At 42.6% G+C, this 21850-nt stretch overlaps 1 protein-coding gene across 3 annotated transcripts in view; it reads left to right on the top strand.

Annotated features, from left to right (window-relative positions):
- Positions 1 to 21850, top strand: part of dlg2 (discs large homolog 2) — a 615655-nt gene that overhangs the window by 365896 nt on the left and 227909 nt on the right. For all 3 annotated transcript variants that reach the window (XM_018091766.2, XM_012958043.3, XM_031897354.1), the window contains one exon: positions 21346 to 21501. In XM_018091766.2, the coding sequence (XP_017947255.1) occupies positions 21346 to 21501 (156 nt within the window). The remainder of the gene's footprint in view (positions 1 to 21345; positions 21502 to 21850) is intronic.

The following is a 21850-nucleotide window of genomic DNA, read 5'->3' as shown; positions in this document are numbered from 1 at the left end:
CAGGTACAATATAGACTGGCCATGTTGGGTACTTCATCAACACTGCATGATGAATTTGTCTCTGGAACAATTATGATTGTATGTAAATCTGCATGAATAATACTTATAGATCACCAACCCCATCTGCTTTATAAATGGATCTGATTTCCTTATTTTGAGTACTTAGCCATGTTCCAATAGGGATCAAGCCATTTAAACACCAGTGGCTTACAGAATGGTTGTAAACAGTTCCTACAGGTATATGGATCCAGTTCAATATGCCACAGAATGTATCCATCTCATGGTGTATACCAACATAACCAGCAATAAATTCTTCATCCGACACCATTTGAACATTAGGCAAAAGCACTGCAGAAAATAAAAACCAGGTAACCAAAGCCTTTAATGAAATTGTGCAGTAGAATTAATTCCAATGCCTATTGGTTCTATTCAAGACAATTTCAGTTATTAAAAAATTGCCAAAAAAATTGTGAAACAGCAGGAAATGTACCGAAAATATTTTACTCATCACTAAGTTTCAACCCTAAAGACTCAGTTTATTAAAGATCAACCCTAAAGGGTCGATTTATCAAAGGTTGAGATAAAAATTTCCTCTGATTTTTCCTTCTTGAGCATTTTCGGTATTTGTCCGTTTTTCTCATTGACATTTTTTCAGCTATAACATTTGGCAGCTTAAACCTTCTGTGATCCCTTCAAACCAATGGGCAGATCAGCATCTGAACTGAAACCGCTAACTCAAGAATTATTGGGAGTTTTTGAGAATTGCCAGTTTGCTTTACCATTAAATTCTGTGGCAAACTTGTGCCATGCAAGAAAGAAATTTAAGCAACAAATGATACCTAAGAGAGAAATGCTCTGCAACATTTCTGAAAAGTGAGATAAGCAGAGCTAAATCTAGAACATTTCCCTAGAGCAAGTCTTTGTGTATCACCAATATGTGTTCCTTATTGACCTGGCGGTAACCATATCACACTAAGTTCTATCTTGAAGATAATGGCAGAAGAAGACTTGTTCCACCATGTAATCTTCATGGGATTCCAACCTTGAATTTGCCTAGAGCAAGTCTTTGTGTATCACCTATATGAGTTCCTTATTGACTTGGTGGTAACCATATCACACTAAGTTCTATCTTGAAGATAATGGCAGAAGAAGACTTGTTCCACCATGTAATCTTCATGGGATTCCAACCTTGAATTTCCCTAGAGCACACCTATATGAGTTCCTTATTGACTTGGTGGTATCCATATCACACTAAGTTCTATATTGGAGATAATGGCAGAAGAAGACTTCTTACACCATGTAATCTTCATGGGATTCCAACCTTGAATTTCCCTAGAGCAAGTCTTTGTGTATCACCTATATGTGTTCCTTATTGACTTGGTGGTAACCATATCACACTAAGTTCTATCTTGAAGATAATGGCAGAAGAAGACTTGTTCCACCATGTAATCTTCATGGGATTCCAACCTTGAATTTGCCTAGAGCAAGTCTTTGTGTATCACCTATATGAGTTCCTTATTGACTTGGTGGTAACCATATCACACTAAGTTCTATCTTGAAGATAATGGCAGAAGAAGACTTGTTCCACCATGTAATCTTCATGGGATTCCAACCTTGAATTTCCCTAGAGCACACCTATATGAGTTCCTTATTGACTTGGTGGTATCCATATCACACTAAGTTCTATATTGGAGATAATGGCAGAAGAAGACTCCTTACACCATGTAATCTTTATGGGATTCCAACCTTGAATTCCCTAGAGCAAGTCTTTGTGTATCACCTATATGAGTTCCTTATTGACCTGGCTTCCTATAGGAATATCTGATGTCCATTGCTGAAAGCTTGACAGTATTATACACTTGATCAATGGCTCACTTACAAATATTTTCCATCCTCTGAATGCAGTGGTTTACTTGGGTGCCAGATGGATCTGATGGTAACCATATCACACTGAATTCAATCTTGAAGATAATGGCAGAAGAAGACTTGTTCAACCATGTAATCTTCATGGGATTCCAACCTTGAATTTCCCTGGAGCAAGCCTTTGTGTATTACCTTTATGAGTTCCTTATTGACATGGCTTCCTATAGGAATATCTGATGCCCATTGCTGAAAGCTTGACAGTATTATACACTTGATCAATGGCTCACTTCCAAATATTTTGAATCGTCTGAATGCAGTGGTTTACTTGTGTGTAACCATATTACACTGAATTCAATCTTGAAGATGATGGCAGAAGAAGACTTGTTCAACCATGTAATCTTCATTGGATTCTATCTTTCTCTTCTCCTGGTTTGGCCCATCTATTTAGAGCTCTTTTTCTTTGTCTTGCTTACCCTTTGTTGGATTGCTAGTCCATTCCACACATTGACATATATATATAAATATGTGAGATAAAATAGTCGATTTTGCATCTTTATTCTGAAATATCTTAGCAAGCTGAAGGTTTGGTATTAGAAAATTCTACTGCAGTTGTTCAAGAATGGGGAGACTATAAGAAATGTATATAAGCAACTATTATCCTAATTCCTGTCACCCCCACAGTGCTTGATATAAAGCAAATGTTTCTATATACACTATACTATACTCCTGTCCCTGATCCCAAAATGTATCGGTCACCTTAATACAAATAACATAGATGCAGGAGATCTTGGCAACAGAATGCAATTTCTGTTGCTATGGTTATAACATGAACGTAATTGGATGACAAGAACCCAGAAAGAAGTGCCAGGCAGTGAAGAATGCATGATTCTAGCTAAGTACAGTAGGAATTTGCTATGTCAATAATATGCCAGATACTTATATCCAACCAACATTTGCTAAATATTCTTGTGTAGAACGTTGTTAACCCCAAGACCAATTCTACACTACGCCCACTCTGGTAGGAATAACAAAATAAACTCCAGTTTAATCCTTTTTTAATCACAACAGATGACTGAGGTTTGCATGCCTTGTGGTTCAGCTTTGGGAACATGCTGAAATATCATCCCAAAGCTACAGAGCCGCCATTTTGGTTCTTTGTAGGTCTGGTTGATACAACATGATTCCCATATAGTGTCTACTTTCTGCTTTTGTTTTCAATGTGAAACCAAATCAGTTTCTGGTTCAATATTTGGGCTCTGAAAGTATCATTTGCTCACCTCTAGTCTGCCCAGAATGCGTTTCAAAGTCTCTTATTGCAAATTCTTGTTCAACAATACATTGCAAAATCCCAGAGTCACATTCTAACCAAGAGATATATGTTGATTATTCAATAGACTGGCGAATTGCTAATGTGGTGCCATTATTTAAAAAGGGATCTCGTTCTCAGCCTGAAAACTATAGGCCTGTTAGTCTGACATCAGTAGTAGGAAAGCTTCTGGAAGGGGTAATAAGGGATAGGATAGTTGAATACATTGCAGTTCACAATACTATTAGTTTGTGCCAGCATGGTTTTATGCGTAACAGATCTTGCCAGACTAATTTAGTTGCCTTTTATGAGGAGGTGAGTAGGAACCTTGATGCTGGAATGGCAGTTGATGTCATCTACTTAGATTTTGCTAAAGCGTTTGATACAGTACCTCACAGAAGGTTAATGATCAAATTGAGGAATATTGGCCTAGAACATAATATTTGTAATTGGATAGAGAACTGGCTGAAGGATAGAGTACAAAGAGTGGTGGTAAATGGAACATTTTCTAATTGGGCCAGTGTGGTTAGTGGGTACCGCAGGGGTCAGTCCTTGGGCCTTTGCTTTTTAACTTGTTTATTAATGACCTGGAGGGGGGCATAGAGAGTACTGTTTCTATTTTTGCTGATGACACTAAATTGTGCAAAACTATAAGTTCCATGCAGGATGTGCCGCTTTGCAGAGCGATTTGGCAAAATTAGATAACTGGGCAGCAAACTGGAAAATGAGGTTCAATGTTGATAAGTGCAAAGTTATGCATTTTGGTAGGAATAATATAAACGCGAACTATCTACTGAATGGGAGTGTGTTGGGGGGATCCTTAATGGAGAAGGATCTAGGGGTTTTTGTAGATCACAAGTTGTCCAATTCCAGGCAGTGTCATTCTGTGGCTACTACAGCAAATAAAGTGCTGTCTTGTATAAAAAAAGGGCATTGACTCAAGGGATGAGAACATATTTTTGCCGCTTTATAGGTCCCTGGTAAGGCCTCACCTTGAGTATGGGGGCAGTTTTGGGCTCCAGTCCTTAAGAAGGATATTAATGAGCTGGAGAGAGTGCAGAGACTGCAACTAAACTGGTTAAGGGGATGGAAGATTTAAGCTATGAGGTGAGACTGTCGAGGTTGGGGTTGTTTTCTCTGGAAAAGAGGCGCTTGCGAGGGGACATGATTACTCTGTACAAGTACATTAGAGGGGATTATAGGCAGTTGGGGGATGTTCTTTTTTCCCATAAAAACAATCAGCGCACCAGAGGCCCCCCCTATAGATTAGAGGAACGGAGCTTCCATTTGAAGCAGCGTAGGTGGTTTTTCACGGTGAGGGCAGTGAGGTTATGGAATGCCCTTCCTAGTGATGGGGTAATGGCAGACTCTGTTAATGCCTATAAGAGGGGCCTGGATGAGTTCTTGAACAAGCAGAATATCCAAGGCTATTGTGATACTAATACCTACAGTTAGTATTACTGGTTGTATATATAGTTTATGTATGTGAGTGTATAGATTGGTTAGTATAGGTTGTGTGCTGGGTTTACTCGGATGGGTTGAACTTGATGGACAATGGTCTTTTTTCAACCCTATGTAACTATGTAATACGAACCTTTCCATTAGATATAGGTTTACCAAGTCCAACTAGTTGGTCTATGTAAGTAAGCTCTAGCATACCACTATTGAGCTTTGTGGAAGGATATCCATCTATGGTGCTTGTTTTCTTTAGTTAACTTGATGTCGGCAATGGATGTCTCCATCTCCAAAATAGGGGTAAGAGGAACTGCTCCTGATTTTGGCATGATACTCCTCTTTCCTTACCCATCACCAACATTCATGGCTTCCACCATCAAACTGTCATTACCTGGTAAGTGCCCAACCAGATGAAAACCCTCAACAGGGCTTCTTCTTACAGTAGATCCCAAAGTTGGGTAGAAAGGCATATATGTCTTCCAACACTCCAGTCACTTTTTTGGCACTTTCCTCCAAGAAGACAGATTGGGGCTACTTCAAAATGTCCATGCAAGACCTCAAAGAACTCAACTAATGCTGGGGCTTGACTCAACCCAGTGCTACTATAAACTAGATATCAGGAGAACACTTCTGAGTTCCACTAAAGAGTGTTTCTGCTCTTACCCATTCAGGTTTTTCCTATGGTGGTGAGGAGTTTTCCACTTACTCTGTCCTCCTAACCTATTTATTCTGTTCTTGAGAATGACTTTTATTACTCTCTAGGGTACTGACTCGGGTAATATTTCAGACTGATGTCTCTGAGATATCTCACATTCAGTTTCTTCTGCATGGAACCCGTTCATAAATGATGCAGGTTCTACAACTTTAATCGGATGGGACACCTGGGGGCCCATTCATTAAACCACAATGAAAAATTCGGAGTAACCACAATCATTTCTGATGTTCAAAAATGTCACAAAAATTATTTTATCGGTTGTACGAAAATATTGTGGTTGATTTCCGAAAGTCACAAATTTTTCGGATCAGAACATTCTTAAACAGCACGAAAACCTTTCTGGCTTTGAAACCTTCAATGTATGATTTTGGAAGCCTCCCATAGGGCTCAAGGCAGCTCCAACCCGACCCGAGGAAAGTCATGATACCGAAGCTTGAATGAATTCCGAAATGGTTGTAGTCTTTACGAAAAATACGTCTTTTTCGTGGAAGTTACCGAAAAAGTCGCGGAATTTGAACGATTTTACGAAAAGTTCTAGAAGTTAGAAAAAATACGATTTTTTTTTAACTTAATCGTGGTTTAGTGAATGGGCCCCCCTGGTCTCTTTGTCTTTCTTTTAGACCAGTGATCCCCAACCAGCGGCTCAGGGGCAACATGTTGCTCCCCAACCCCTTGGGTGTTGCTCTCAGTGCCCCCAAACCAGGGAGTTATTTTTGAATTTCTGACTTGGGGGCAAGTTTAGGTTGAATAAAAACAAGATTTCCTACCAAATAAAGCCCCTGTAAGCTGATAGGGTGCATAGAGGCCCCTAATAGCCAATCACAGCCCTTATTTGGCTCCTCCATGAACTTTTATGGTGCTTGTGTTGCTCCCCAAGTCTTTTTATATTTGACTGTGGCTCCCGAGTAAGAAGGTTGGGGATCCCTGTTTTAGAAAAATCCACTTGAATGTAGGTACTGTTGGGGCCCTTGGATGCCGCCATCTTTACAGTTCCAGTCAATCAGCTGCATATCAGCAGTATCTATAAATTTAAGCCCTATGGGCAGCACTGCAGGGCATGTGTGTAGAATGGTAACACTTTCTTGGTGTGTAAGAAAAGCCCCATATAGTCTTCTTGTGAATAGAGATGAGCGAATTTTGTTCCGTGAGCGACTTTTTTTTCATGCAACTTTTTTCTTCTCACTCCAAATACATTAGTCTGTTGGCATTTTGTCTTATTTTTTTCTCACTCCAAAGTCTATGGGCATTTTTTTTCACTAAAGGCTGCATTTGCCGACCCAAATCCATGACGAGTCTATAACTGGTTCCCCCCTTTATGTGGGAATGGTACATTCTGAGGCACACTGACCTGCCCTATGTAACACCCTCATCAGTCCATATCCCATATATACAGTATATATATACCAATAACCTTTTCAGGTGTGTTTTCCAATGGATACATCCAAATGCTCTTGCCTTTCTGTAATATACTCAATGCTGTATTGATATTTTCCTGCGAGGGAAATGTTGGTGCTTCTAGTCCTTATTGTAAATAGTTATGCAATTGTACATTTCCACTGAGCGTTCTGTAAGGTCCGTTTCTAGCCGTCAGCAACTGAATCCTGTTTATATGATACAGACAATCAGCGCATCGGGCATAGCATGTTCTATAGAACACCGCACTGTAGATTCCTATTTACAGTTTGCCGTATTTAATACTTCTATGCATACGTTATTTTTGTGCTCCATTTACCATGGCAACCGTATACATATGATTATTTTCAATACATATCTGCACTATATCTATTTTTATGCTAGCACTTATATTAACCCCAAGGCTTCACATCCGAGTCTCTGCCGCGGCACGTGGGGTAATTTGCCATAACAGTACAGGTATAGGACCCGTTATCCAGAATGCTCGGGACCAAGGGTATTCCAGATCTTTCTGTAATTTGGATCTCCATACCTTAAGTTTACAAAAAAATGAATACAACATTAATTAAACCCAATAGGGCTGTTCTGCCCCAATAAGGGGTAATTATATCTTAGTTGGGATCAAGTACAGGTACTGTTTTATTATTACAGAGAAAAGGGAATCATTTAACCATTAAATAAACCCAATAGGGCTGTTCTGCCCCAATAAGGGGTAATTATATCTTAGTTGGGATCAAGTACAGGTACTGTTTTATTATTACAGGGAAAAGGGAGTCATTTAACCATTAAATAAACCCAATAGGGCTGTTCTGCCCCAATAAGGGGTAATTATATCTTAGTTGGGATCAAGTACAGGTACTGTTTTATTATTACAGAGAAAAGGGAATCATTTAACCATTAAATAAACCCAATAGGGCTGTTCTGCCCCAATAAGGGGTAATTATATCTTAGTTGGGATCAAGTACAGGTACTGTTTTATTATTACAGAGAAAAGGGAATCATTTAACCATGAAATAAACCCAATAGGGCTGTTCTGCCCCCAATAAGGGGTAATTATATCTTAGTTGGGATCAAGTACAGGTACTGTTTTATTATTACAGAGAAAAGGGAATCATTTAACCATGAAATAAACCCAATAGGGCTGTTCTGCCCCCAATAAGGGGTAATTATATCTTAGTTGGGATCAAGTACAGGTACTGTTTTATTACTACAGAAAAATCAGTTTTAAAATTCTATATTATTTCATTAAAATGGAGTCTATGGGAGACAGGCTTTCCATAATTTGGAGCTTTCTAGATAATGGGTTTCTGGATAAGGGATCCCATACCTGTACTGGGATTACACATTGTACAGTATACAAATAAAAATATATATATATATGTTGGTTATTACCCAGGGCAACAATCTGGTAAGATATTGTAAGGGCAATATACACCTCCTAAAGTCACCATTAACCCATGAAATAGTGACTGTGTTGGAAATGGGTTCTGTCTATTATTTTATATACAGGCATGGGATCTAGTATCCGGAATGGTTGGGACCTAGGCAGGGTTGGACTGGAGGGTGCAGGGCCCACCGGGGCTCCCGCCCCAGGGACCCTGCAGGTGCCCCCACTGGCCGTGTCCCCTAACCCCCCCCCGCAGGGCCCCCCTAACCACCCGCAGGGTCCCCCACCCTACTTCCTCCCCTCAGGGGAGGAGCGGTTGGACAGGGGGAGCTCCAAAATGGCGGAAAATCCGTGAAACGCATTTATCGCACAACTTTTTTGTCGCCTGCATCTTTTTTTGTCACCCACGATTTTTTTAGGGCGTGACCCATTTTTATGCAACCACGCCATTTTTATACAACCGTACCCTTTTTTGGACTCGACCACGCCCATTTGTACGTGACCGCACCCAATTTGATGTGGCCGTGACTTTTTTTTGACACACAACGAATTTTCACGGAAGTTTTGCAAAACAATTGGCCAATTGCGAAATGCGGAAATTCCCTGCGAATCCGTGCCTGGCAAAAAATTCACTCATCATTAGTTGCCCCCCATCCGGTTTTGACCCAGGCGACCCAGTTTAAGAAGGGTCGTCCGGGTCTTGATGGTTTTTCCTAATTTGGAAAACTGGGATGGACTTTCCTAGATGGACAAGGGGATTGGCCAGTTGTCAATAGTGATGAGCAAATTTTTTCACGGATTTCGCAGCGAAAATTTTTGCAAAACTTCAGTGAAGTACATAAAAACAATTCATTGCGGGTAAAATTGCCCGTGGTCGTGTCAAAATTGGGTGTGGTCACGGCAAAATTGGGTGTGGCCGTGTCAAAAAGGGCCCGGGTGCGTAAAAAAAAAGGGCGCGGCCGCCTTACAAAAAGATGCGGGCAACCAAAAAAGATGCAGGCGACAAAAAAAATTCAGGACAAATTTTTCGTAATTTCACAGATTTTATGGCGAAGGGAAATGGGAAAGATTTGTCACTAGTCGTCGATCACCATGTCATAGCCCTGCCCCTGTGATGTCACTGTCTCCGCCCCCTGAAGTCACTGTCTCCGCCCCCTGACATCACAGCCGTCCCCCTGTCCAGCTTTTGGCAAGGGAGAAAGTGCTTTTGTGTCCCTTATTGCCCTTGTACTTCTGTCTGGGAATGACCCCCCAAGCTTTTTTTTGCTTCTTTTTGCTTTTTTTTGCTTCTTTTTGCTTTTTTTTGCTTCTTTTTGCTTTTTTTTGCTTCTTTATGCTTTTTTTTGCTTTTTTAGGGGGGGGAGGGAAAAATAAAACCATTTTCAACACAAGAATAGACAGAATACATTTCAAACACAGTCTCTATGGATGTGGCTGCCTCCAAGCGTTGGTGCTTATTGCCCCTTCTGCCCGCTGTGCCCATAGGCATATACATATATTGCTACAACTGGAAGGTATTTTGGTACAAGCTGTACAGTCTGTTTCAATGTGCTTCTGTGCCAACGGGATCCGACACTATGGTTTATTCTGTTTAATAAATGCGCCTCTGGGTAAATATGTCTGTAATAGGCGAGAGGCGGAGAGAAAAAAAAACAAACAAAAAGAGTTCAATGAGCCAACGAGTTGCTACAAATAAGCTGTGAACTGTTTCACCTTGAACCTGTCGATTCACTTGATTTTGTAGTATGCAATTTTCTCAAACCGATTAAAGGCACAATGTTTGGAAATAAAACAAACCTGATTGTACGAGAAGTTTTTTTTTTCTTTTCCCGTCTACGGGGGGTAATGAATAATGTGCAGAGTGGGTCGTTGTGTGTTTATTTTCATTTTTCCTTGTATTTGTCAACTGATATTAATTGCCTTCTTGTTCTAAGCTGCTCTGGTTTCTGGTTTAAATGCCATACAAAAGGGTATTGGGTAGTAGAGATACCGTAAAACTATGGCAGCATAGGGATTCCCCTGTACTAAGCACAATTCAGCAGGAACAGCCCCCTAAGTTTGCTCATAGCCTGTACAGAGAGATACCATAAAACTATGGCAGCATAGGGATTCCCCTGTACTAAGCACAATTCAGCAGGAACAGCCCCCTAAGTTTGCTCATAGCCTGTACAGAGAGATACCATAAAACTATGGCACATAGGGATTCCCCTGTACTAAGCACAATTCAGCAGGAACAGCCCCCTAAGTTTGCTCATAGCCTGTACAGAGAGATACCATAAAACTATGGCACATAGGGATTTCCCTGTACTAAGCACAATTCAGCAGGAACAGCCCTGTAAGTTTGCTCATAGCCTGTACAGAGAGATACCATAAAACTATGGCACATAAGGATTCCCCTGTACTAAGCACAATTCAGCAGGAACAGCCCCCTAAGTTTGCTCATAGCCTGTACAGAGAGATACCATAAAACTATGGCACATAGGGATTCCCCTGTACTAAGCACAATTCAGCAGGAACAGCCCCCTAAGTTTGCTCATAGCCTGTACAGAGAGATACCATAAAACTATGGCAGCATAGGGATTCCCCTGTACTAAGCACAATTCAGCAGGAACAGCCCCCTAAGTTTGCTCATAGCCTGTACAGAGAGATACCATAAAACTATGGCAGCATAGGGATTCCCCTGTACTAAGCACAATTCAGCAGGAACAGCCCCCTAAGTTTGCTCATAGCCTGTACAGAGAGATACCATAAAACATAAAATCATATTTTTATTTGAATGACATGCCCCAATTCCAGTCTCACCAAAACAAGCATCTTTAATGGGTAAAATTTAACCGTTCTTTCTGTCCCCATGGTTTACTTGTTTCGAAAATCATGGTGTTATTTTGTGTTATAGTGTATGCTGTGTGTGCTGGGTACATGTGTGTATGTGTGTATGTGTGTGTGTGTATGCTGAATGATGCCAAACAAGACACACTATTGTGTTTCTGGCATATAGCCTATATGATGGGGGCACACAAAGCATTTTGATGGCTTTTGCTGAGAAGAAGTGATCAAGAAGCAATGGTTGGCTTGTCCCCCAGAATGCAACGGTGCATGTTGTTCATGGGGCTGAGAGACTGGTGCTTCCTGATGTTCCCAATTGGCAGTGACTGTTGCCTCGTATGGGTCTCATGTGTCCTGGGAGGTAAGAAATCTGTGGGCCGATTGGCACAACCTGAACCTGTGTATTAGTTACATGTTGGCGAGCCAAGGGGACCCTGGACTAATTGTGCAAAAAGGCTGCAAAATAGCTGCTTCTACGTTCATGGAAGGGTATTTTGAACTAGTTTCTCCAATACTTTTTCTGAAAAATAAATATATATCATTTTCCAGGATGGAAAATTCCAGCTCTGCTTGTCCAGAGCCTCAGTCTCTAACTGCTCATTACAGTCATCTGGCTCGTCAGTAATTAAGAACATCGTTTTGCCGTAATTCACTAAAGGCAAGTAAATATGTGTTTGTTACAGAGCTGGATTTTTTCATTCTACTAAATGAACCCATTTTATACTCATATTCCAAAGCTCCCTTATTCCTGCTGATACTTAGATCAAAACATAACGGGTAACAGAAGCGCAGAGCACAGACATTTATTGCTAATAGAAATATTCTGCCATCATCTTTATAGCTTGCTTGATCTCAGTGTACTAAACGAGTGGTTGCAGAACAATGGTGCTGCCATATTGACTCCAGTTGGGGGAGCCCTGGAGCTGCTCACCGGGGGTGAGTGAGTGTAGGACAGGCCAGACCGGGGGTGAGCGAGTGTAGGACTGGCCAGACCGGGGGTGAGTGAGTGTAGGACTGGCCAGACCGGGGGTGAGTGAGTGTAGGACTGGCCAGACCGGGGGTGAGTGAGTGTAGGACTGGCCAGACCGGGGGTGAGTGAGTGTAGGACTGGCCAGACCGGGGGTGAGTGAGTGTAGGACAGGCCAGACCGGGGGTGAGTGAGTGTAGGACTGGCCAGACCGGGGGTGAGTGAGTGTAGGACAGGCCAGACCGGGGGTGAGTGAGTGTAGGACAGGCCAGACCGGGGGTGAGTGAGTGTAGGACAGGCCAGACCGGGGGTGAGTGAGTGTAGGACAGGCCAGACCGGGGGTGAGTGAGTGTAGGACAGGCCAGACCGGGGGTGAGTGAGTGTAGGACTGGCCAGACCAGGGGTGAGTGAGTGTAGGACAGGCCAGACCAGGGGTGAGTGAGTGTAGGACAGGCCAGACCGGGGGTGAGTGAGTGTAGGACAGGCCAGACCGGGGGTGAGTGAGTGAGTGTAGGACAGGCCAGACCGGGGGTGAGTGAGTGTAGGACAGGCCAGACCGGGGGTGAGTGAGTGTAGGACTGGCCAGACCGGGGGTGAGTGAGTGTAGGACAGGCCAGACTGGGGGTGAGTGAGTGTAGGCCAGACCGGGGGTGAGTGAGTGTAGGACAGGCCAGACCGGGGGTGAGTGAGTGTAGGACAGGCCAGACCGGGGGTGAGTGAGTGTAGGACTGGCCAGACCGGGGGTGAGTGAGTGTAGGACAGGCCAGACTGGGGGTGAGTGAGTGTAGGACAGGCCAGACCGGGGGTGAGTGAGTGTAGGACAGGCCAGACCGGGGGTGAGTGAGTGTAGGACAGGCCAGACCGGGGGTGAGCGAGTGTAGGACTGGCCAGACCGGGGGTGAGCGAGTGTAGGACAGGCCAGACCGGGGGTGAGCGAGTGTAGGACAGGCCAGACCGGGGGTGAGCGAGTGTAGGACAGGCCAGACCGGGGGTGAGTGAGTGTAGGACAGGCCAGACCGGGGGTGAGTGAGTGTAGGACTGGCCAGACCGGGGGTGAGTGAGTGTAGGACTGGCCAGACCGGGGGTGAGTGAGTGTAGGACTGGCCAGACCGGGGGTGAGTGAGTGTAGGACTGGCCAGACCGGGGGTGAGTGAGTGTAGGACTGGCCAGACCGGGGGTGAGTGAGTGTAGGACTGGCCAGACCGGGGGTGAGTGAGTGTAGGACTGGCCAGACCGGGGGTGAGTGAGTGTAGGACAGTCCAGACCGGGGGTGAGTGAGTGTAGGACAGGCCAGACCGGGGGTGAGTGAGTGTAGGACTGGCCAGACCGGGGGTGAGTGAGTGTAGGACTGGCCAGACCGGGGGTGAGTGAGTGTAGGACAGGCCAGACCGGGGGTGAGTGAGTGTAGGACTGGCCAGACCGGGGGTGAGTGAGTGTAGGACAGGCCAGACCGGGGGTGAGCGAGTGTAGGACTGGCCAGACCGGGGGTGAGTGAGTGTAGGACAGGCCAGACCGGGGGTGAGTGAGTGTAGGACTGGCCAGACCGGGGGTGAGTGAGTGTAGGACTGGCCAGACCGGGGGTGAGTGAGTGTAGGACAGGCCAGACCGGGGGTGAGTGAGTGTAGGACTGGCCAGACCGGGGGTGAGTGAGTGTAGGACAGGCCAGACCGGGGGTGAGTGAGTGTAGGACAGGCCAGACCGAGGGTGAGTGAGTGTAGGACAGGCCAGACCGGGGGTGAGTGAGTGTAGGACAGGCCAGACTGAGGGTGAGTGAGTGTAGGACAGGCCAGACCGGGGTGAGTGAGTGAATATTGCAATTGCAGTATAAGTACAAACAATCCCTGTTGTCTGTATGAATTCTGTGCTCACAGCCCCATTGCCCCCCCCCCCCCCCCCGGCCAATGGTTCCCAATGAATGATGAGCACAACTTTCCCTTTTTTTTTGCTCCATTTTACACTGTACATGCCTTAGACAGACCATAGCCTTGGAACATATACTATACTTGGTGCGGCCAGAACCCAATCATCAAGGAATGAAGATTTCCGGATCGTGGGTAGGTGGAAATATTTCTGGTAGATTCTGGGGATCTAAGATTAGATCAATGCCCGGCCCTTATAATTCCCCAGTGTAAATTTTCTATAAAAATTGGGTAAATAGTGAATTATATTTGCATGAAAAAAAACAAAAAAATTCACATTAGTCCGTGACATTTAAATATCACATGGGGTTTAAGATTCTAAAGCGCCTCAGATCAGGAGTCGCCATTTTCTTAAAGGTATACACACACGTTATTTCTACTGCAGCCAAGTTTTCTCTCCCGCGCAGAGATATTAAAGCCTGTTCCAATTTCATTTTTACAGGTGCAGTCAGTCGGTACAGTTAATATTTATGAGAGACCGACTGTAGACCCGGCAGGCTGTCCCGAACTCTGCTAGATCTGCCCCCGCTTCAGGTTGGGAGATTAGAGAAGCTTGTACCTACCCAAGGTGAGGACCTTTGACCTGTGTCTGTGCAGGTTCAAGTACAAATTTGCTTTTATTCAGATTCTACACAAGTTTAGATTTATTACTATAGTCCTACATTGGGGTGATGTTGATGAGAAAACTCATATTTTTTTTTATTATAAAAGAATGGAAAATGGCTGCCCTTCCTGTGATAGCATTGTATCTCCCCACTCTCCCTATGGTAAAGAGCAGATCCATTAGGGTCACCATTAGAATCTTACCCTGTGTGATATGGCCTTAAGGACTATGTACATCCCATTTGGCAATGGCCAGTGGTCATGGCTATGGTAAATGTTCAACCGTACCATGAAATAAACCCAATAGGGCTGTTCTGCCCCCAATAAGGGGTAATTATATCTTAGTTGGGATCAAGTACAGGTACTGTTTTATTATTACAGAGAAAAGGGAATCATTTAACCATTAAATAAACCCAATAGGGCTGTTCTGCCCCAATAAGGGGTAATTATATCTTAGTTGGGATCAAGTACAGGTACTGTTTTATTATTACAGAGAAAAGGGAATCATTTAACCATTAAATAAACCCAATAGGGCTGTTCTGCCCCAATAAGGGGTAATTATATCTTAGTTGGGATCAAGTACAGGTACTGTTTTGTTATTACAGAGAAAAGGGAATCATTTAACCATGAAATAAACCCAATAGGGCTGTTCTGCCCCCAATAAGGGGTAATTATATCTTAGTTGGGATCAAGTACAGGTACTGTTTTATTATTACAGAGAAAAGGGAATCATTTAACCATTAAATAAACCCAATAGGGCTGTTCTGCCCCAATAAGGGGTAATTATATCTTAGTTGGGATCAAGTACAGGTACTGTTTTATTATTACAGAGAAAAGGGAATCATTTAACCATGAAATAAACCCAATAGGGCTGTTCTGCCCCCAATAAGGGGTAATTATATCTTAGTTGGGATCAAGTACAGGTACTGTTTTATTATTACAGAGAAAAGGGAATCATTTAACCATTAAATAAACCCAATAGGGCTGTTCTGCCCCAATAAGGGGTAATTATATCTTAGTTGGGATCAAGTACAGGTACTGTTTTATTATTACAGAGAAAAGGGAATCATTTAACCATGAAATAAACCCAATAGGGCTGTTCTGCCCCAATAAGGGGTAATTATATCTTAGTTGGGATCAAGTACAGGTACTGTTTTATTATTACAGAGAAAAGGGAAATAATTTTTAAAAATCAGAATTATTTGCTTATAATTGAGTCTATGAGAGATGGCCTTGCTGTAATTTGGAACTTTCTGGATAACGGGTTTCCGGATAAGGGATCCAATACCTGTATCACTAATACACGCTCTGTCAACTTTTAGTTAGTAAAACTAATTTGGGTTTAGTTAGAAAGTGCAAGAAACAGGAGCAATCCACCATAAAGACCTTCTGCTGCCCCGTGAATACAGTGCTGCCTTCAATTGGCCATGCTGTATTCATGAGGAATGTGAGGCAAGTAGGCGATCCCCCCCGTCCCGACATTGCCTCCTACCCATCCCCTAACTTGTGTGTTATTCTACAATGGAGCCCAGTACTTAGTAGATACCCTGTGTCAGGCCTTATGGGCAGGAACATGCATTCGGCATAAGGTATAGAATGCAGTAATACACTCTGCATGGGCATTAAGGGGTGCGTTCTTGTGGCCCTTGGTCCCTGCTATCAGTCTAGGACTCTCAGTCACACCAAACTGATTGCAGTAGGCCAAACATTAGACTGAATGGCTAACATTTTAACCCCCATATGTAATAAAAGGCTATATTATGTCCACGGTCAAGGTGTGTCATGGGCAAAAACATGAGGGAGTTGTTGGGTACTTAGGGGGTTATGTAATAAAAAGCAATACGTTTGCCCAGTAGCAGTAACCAATAAGATGTTTGCTTTTAAACAGGTGATCAGTAAATTCTACATGCTGATTGGTTGCTATGGGTTACTGCTCCCGGGCAAACTGACCCGCAACCCTACCCACACCTGCCACCCAATATGTCCCACTACCCAACCCTGACTGCAAATAGGTAAACGTATCTTCCGACCCAGGAAACCGGAAGTGGCGTCATCATAAACAGGAACTGACATCACTCCGAAGCCAAATCAGTAGGGCAAGGGGAAAAACTGGCGGTATTCACAGGGGAGTGTGGGATGGATTACTCCCACACCTTTAGCGGGGTAGCCATATGGGTTGCCCACGTGGTCAGAAAAATGGGATCTTTCTGCCCAAAACCCAACTGTTTTGCGGGTATTCCCTGGGTACCTGACCCAATGCCCAGATCTCCTTTGTGTAATAAACTCATTACAATCGTTATGGGCATAGCGATAGTATAGCATACAATCACGTCCAGTAACCAATAAGCATAGAAAGTAATCATTGTTGTCATAAAAGCAAAACTGATGAGATAATAACCCCTCGTTATACTGAATTGTATCTAATTTTATGGTTTTGCTGTTTTATCCTTTGGGCAGTGGCGCAAAAACACCACATTGTCCTGAAGTTTCACCTTCTACCACCTCGACTTTTACAGTTTATAAAGCTCAGGACTGGGAAAGCCAAACAGTTTAGGAAGATAAAAATATAAATCACACCCACGGGTACCTCGTTAGCGAGTCATTAAAGTCGGAATCGGCCATTTGAGTCATGATCATCTGAAATCTGAGTTTAACGGGAGTGAAAGAATATCCTGAAACGTACAGTTTACAGCTGCTACTAGTGCTACTATCTACCGGTACTTACAATGTTCAGTTCAGCAGTGCTGCTCGCTATCGATACTTACAATGTTCAGGTAACCTAGTACCAATTGTTTTATCAGTACTCACAGTGTTCAGTTCACCAGATTCACCAGATACCTTTATACCTATAAACCTCAGCACCCTGTAATTGTAACGTTCAGTTCAGCAGAGCCACTTTCTCATAATGTTCAGTCTAATCAATATTCACAATGTTCAGTCTATCAGTGCAACTCTCTATCAATACTCACAGTGTTCAATCTATTAGTGCAACTCTCTATCAATACTCACAGTGTTCAATCTATTAGTGCAACTCTCTATCAATACTCACAGTGTTCAATCTATTAGTGCAACTCTCTATCAATACTCACAGTGTTCAATCTATTAGTGCAACTCTCTATCAATACTCACAGTGTTCAGTCTACTAGTGCAACTCTCTATCAATACTCACAGTGTTCAATCTATTAGTGCAACTCTCTATCAATACTCACAGTGTTCAATCTATCAGTGCAACTCTCTATCAATACTCACAGTGTTCAATCTATTAGTGCAACTCTCTATCAATACTCACAGTGTTCAATCTATTAGTGCAACTCTCTATCAATACTCACAGTGTTCAGTCTACTAGTGCCACTCTCTAACAATACACACAATCATCAGTCTATTATTTCCATTATCTATCAATACTCTCAGTATTCAGTCTATTAGTGCAACTCTCTATCAATACTCACAGTGTTCAATCTATTAGTGCAACTCTCTATCAATACTCACAATGTTCAGTCTATTATTTCCACTCTCTATCAATACTCACAATGTTTAGTCTATTAGTGCAACTCTTTATCAATACTCACAATGTTCAGTCTATTACTGCAACTCTCTATCAATACTCACAATGTTTAGTCTATTAGTGCAACTCTCTATCAATACTCACAATGTTTAGTCTATTAGTGCAACTCTCTATCAATACTCACAATGTTCAGTCTATTATTTCCACTCTCTATCAATACTCACAATGTTCAGTCTATTATTTCCATTATCTATCAATACTCACAATGTTCAGTCTATTATTTCCATTATCTATCAATACTCACAATGTTCAGTCTATTATTTCCACTCTCTATCAATACTCACAATGTTCAGTCTATTATTTCCATTATCTATCAATACTCACAGTATTCAGTCTATTACTGCAACTCTCTATCAATACTCACAATGTTCAGTCTATTATTTCCACTCTCTATCAATATTCACAATGTGCAGTATACCTGTGCCACTCTACATTAATACTCCCAAAGTCCAGTTCACAACTGTCACCCTCTATCAATACAATGTTCAGTCCACCTGTGCTACAAGAGGCATTTATGCCATGAGTCAAGTTGTTCATTTATTCTCCAACTTCACTGGTGGGTTTGGGGCAGACTTCACACCGGGGAAGGAAGGGGCAGACATGGCTTTGAGTGTCCGGTTCCCTAGTGACTCTCCCAATACATCTGAGCATTAAAAAAATACAATATTTAATATATTTTTTTTTAGAGTAAAACGGGAAAAAAACCCTTTAGTTCCCCAGATATAACAAATGCAAGATTTCTGTATTAGCCATATAGGATTTATTGTGTCCCAAATCACAATATTCCATTGTTCTCTGTAGTTGCTAATTTGAAATGATCTTAAAATGAATTGCGCCATATTGTGGAGGTTGAAAATGATTTCAAGAAAAAATTCAGTCCATGGAGCAAATATGTTGTTTTTCCCGCGGGCTACTAAATGCCACCTTAATCCATTCCCTGTGTTTGGGTTTGATTCATCTACTTACTCTCTGGGCGCCAAGTCAATTGCAGATCAATAGGTGACATTTACCCGCTTCAAATGAATTCTTTCCTTTCTAAATTCCTCTTTGTGTAATAAGTCTGAGAGTTATTTCAAAAGAATGGTGGCGCCTACAGGCGTATTCAGTATGGATCTCAGGAAAGTGAGTCAACGGCTCTAAAGACTGTATTGTAATTGGGCATTTAGTTTCCTGGGATTGTGTTCCTTCCTACTCAAAACCCAATATTGCTGAAATAGTTTTATGGTATCTCTCTGTACAGGCTATGAGCAAACTTAGGGGGCTGTTCCTGCTGAATTGTGCTTAGTACAGGGGAATCCCTATGTGCCATAGTTTTATGGTATCTCTCTGTACAGGCTATGAGCAAACTTAGGGGGCTGTTCCTGCTGAATTGTGCTTAGTACAGGGGAATCCCTATGTGCCATAGTTTTATGGTATCTCTCTGTACAGGCTATGAGCAAACTTAGGGGGCTGTTCCTGCTGAATTGTGCTTAGTACAGGGGAATCCCTATGTGCCATAGTTTTATGGTATCTCTCTGTACAGGCTATGAGCAAACTTAGGGGGCTGTTCCTGCTGAATTGTGCTTAGTACAGGGAATCCCTATGTGCCATAGTTTTATGGTATCTCTCTGTACAGGCTATGAGCAAACTTAGGGGGCTGTTCCTGCTGAATTGTGCTTAGTACAGGGGAATCCCTATGTGCCATAGTTTTATGGTATCTCTCTGTACAGGCTATGAGCAAACTTAGGGGGCTGTTCCTGCTGAATTGTGCTTAGTACAGGGAATCCCTATGTGCCATAGTTTTATGGTATCTCTCTGTACAGGCTATGAGCAAACTTAGGGGGCTGTTCCTGCTGAATTGTGCTTAGTACAGGGGAATCCCTATGTGCCATAGTTTTATGGTATCTCTCTGTACAGGCTATGAGCAAACTTAGGGGGCTGTTCCTGCTGAATTGTGCTTAGTACAGGGGAATCCCTATGTGCCATAGTTTTATGGTATCTCTCTGTACAGGCTATGAGCAAACTTAGGGGGCTGTTCCTGCTGAATTGTGCTTAGTACAGGGGAATCCCTATGCTGCCATAGTTTTATGGTATCTCTCTGTACAGGCTATGGGCATACTTAGGGAATTATTCCAGCAGAAGGGAATATCTCCAATGAGTCTTATATTATCTCTCTGTACGGGCCTTAAACAATATCTGGAGGGCTGTTCCTGCTGTAGGGAAATTCCTATACTGGTATATTTTTACAATATTGTTCTGTAGCACTTTAATAGAAAGTTTTTACCTGCAAGTGATTGGCTGGCCACCCCCAAGTCATTCCCTAAAGGTCTCTAAGCAATACAAATGGACTGTGGTTATAAAACGTATATGCCATTGGCTGTTCTGAATGCCCTAAGGCCAGTGGTTCTCAACCTTCCTAATGCCGTGACCCTTTAATACAGTTCCTCATGTTGTGGTGACCCCCAACCATAAAATTATTCCTAGGACCATCAGAAATATGAGTTTTACAATGGTCTTAGGTGGCCCCTGTGAAAGGGTCGTTCCACCCCCAAAGGGGTCCCGACCCACAGGTTGAGAACCACTGCCTTAAGAAGTCAAGCCAAGCCCCATAGACCATTAGATCTAATTTCCTATTAACTTACTTCTTGTAAGGGGATTGTGGCTCAAGAGGAAGCCTATGGCATATGCTATGGAACGTTGTGATCATAGAGTCTGACTACAATAGAGACCTACAGAAAACTGAAACTGCCAATAGAATCTAGAATAAGCAAGGCAAGGTGGAACCACATAGACACCAAAGACAACAGATTTCAAAAGGATTCAAGAGATAAAAAATATTTGTGGGTTTTTTCAAATTGATTTTCTTTCCCATGTCCCATATGGCAATGTATATACTGTATGGACCTCTCTACGTGCAAAACAAGTTTATGGACCTGTAGGTGCCTTGTTGCCCCGGGGAGATTCCATATCGAATGCTAGAAATGCAGCTCTAACTCCTCTACTAAAGAAATGGATAAACCTTGGAAGGAATTCATTATCGTCTAACGCACAATTTGCCCAAACCACTGGCCGGCCATTAAAGTAATGACGGAGCCAACATTAAAATGAATGATTCTACTGACATTAAAATGAATAATTGGGCAGACATTAAAGTTAATTATTGTGAAGGAAACTGCATTTCAGGCGTTTCATATGCAATCCCCAGCCTCTCTGTACTGTATGGGCCTCTTTCCTACTGGGAACCTCAGATGTCCTAATGTTTGTAGGTATCTCCATGCCTTCCCATTGCTTCTCTCTGTACAATTTGTGTTACTCACCGTTTCTCTCTTCTCATGGTTCTCTTTCAGGTCCCCAGAACCCGTTTACAGCACTGTGAATAAACTGGCGGAGAAGCCTTCTACCCCACGACATTTCTCCCCTGTAGAGTGTGATAAAAGCTTCCTCCTCACCTCTCCGTATCCTACTTTTCATGGAGGGCTGATGTCCGAGTTAGAGATTTCCAGGTAGAGAAACGTGTTCTAATATCTGAATATAAAGAAGACAATTTTGTTTTTCTTGGTAGAGAAATTCAGCCTAGAACAGTGTTTTTGATATGCGTTCATTCAGGGCCCCATTTGAGACCCAATATATGGTCAAACCCATAGGTTAAATATGTAGGAGAACATTGGAGTGTCAAATCTCACTTTACTTGACCTTCAAGCTGGACTTTGAGGAGTATCTAAGTGAGCAAATAATCTTTCATTGCAAATCCTTCTATCTGACCTTTAGCCTTTGCCCCCCCCCCAACAAAGGCTCTAAGCTCTCCTAGGGCACCTAGACCCACAATTTGGGAACTACTGGTCTAGAACAAAC

The sequence above is a fragment of the Xenopus tropicalis genome, chromosome 2 (assembly GCF_000004195.4).
Source record: "Xenopus tropicalis strain Nigerian chromosome 2, UCB_Xtro_10.0, whole genome shotgun sequence".
NCBI lineage: Eukaryota > Metazoa > Chordata > Amphibia > Anura > Pipidae > Xenopus > Xenopus tropicalis.
The sequence above is the reverse complement of the archived record's forward strand: the minus strand, read 5'-3'. Positions and strand labels throughout refer to the sequence as shown.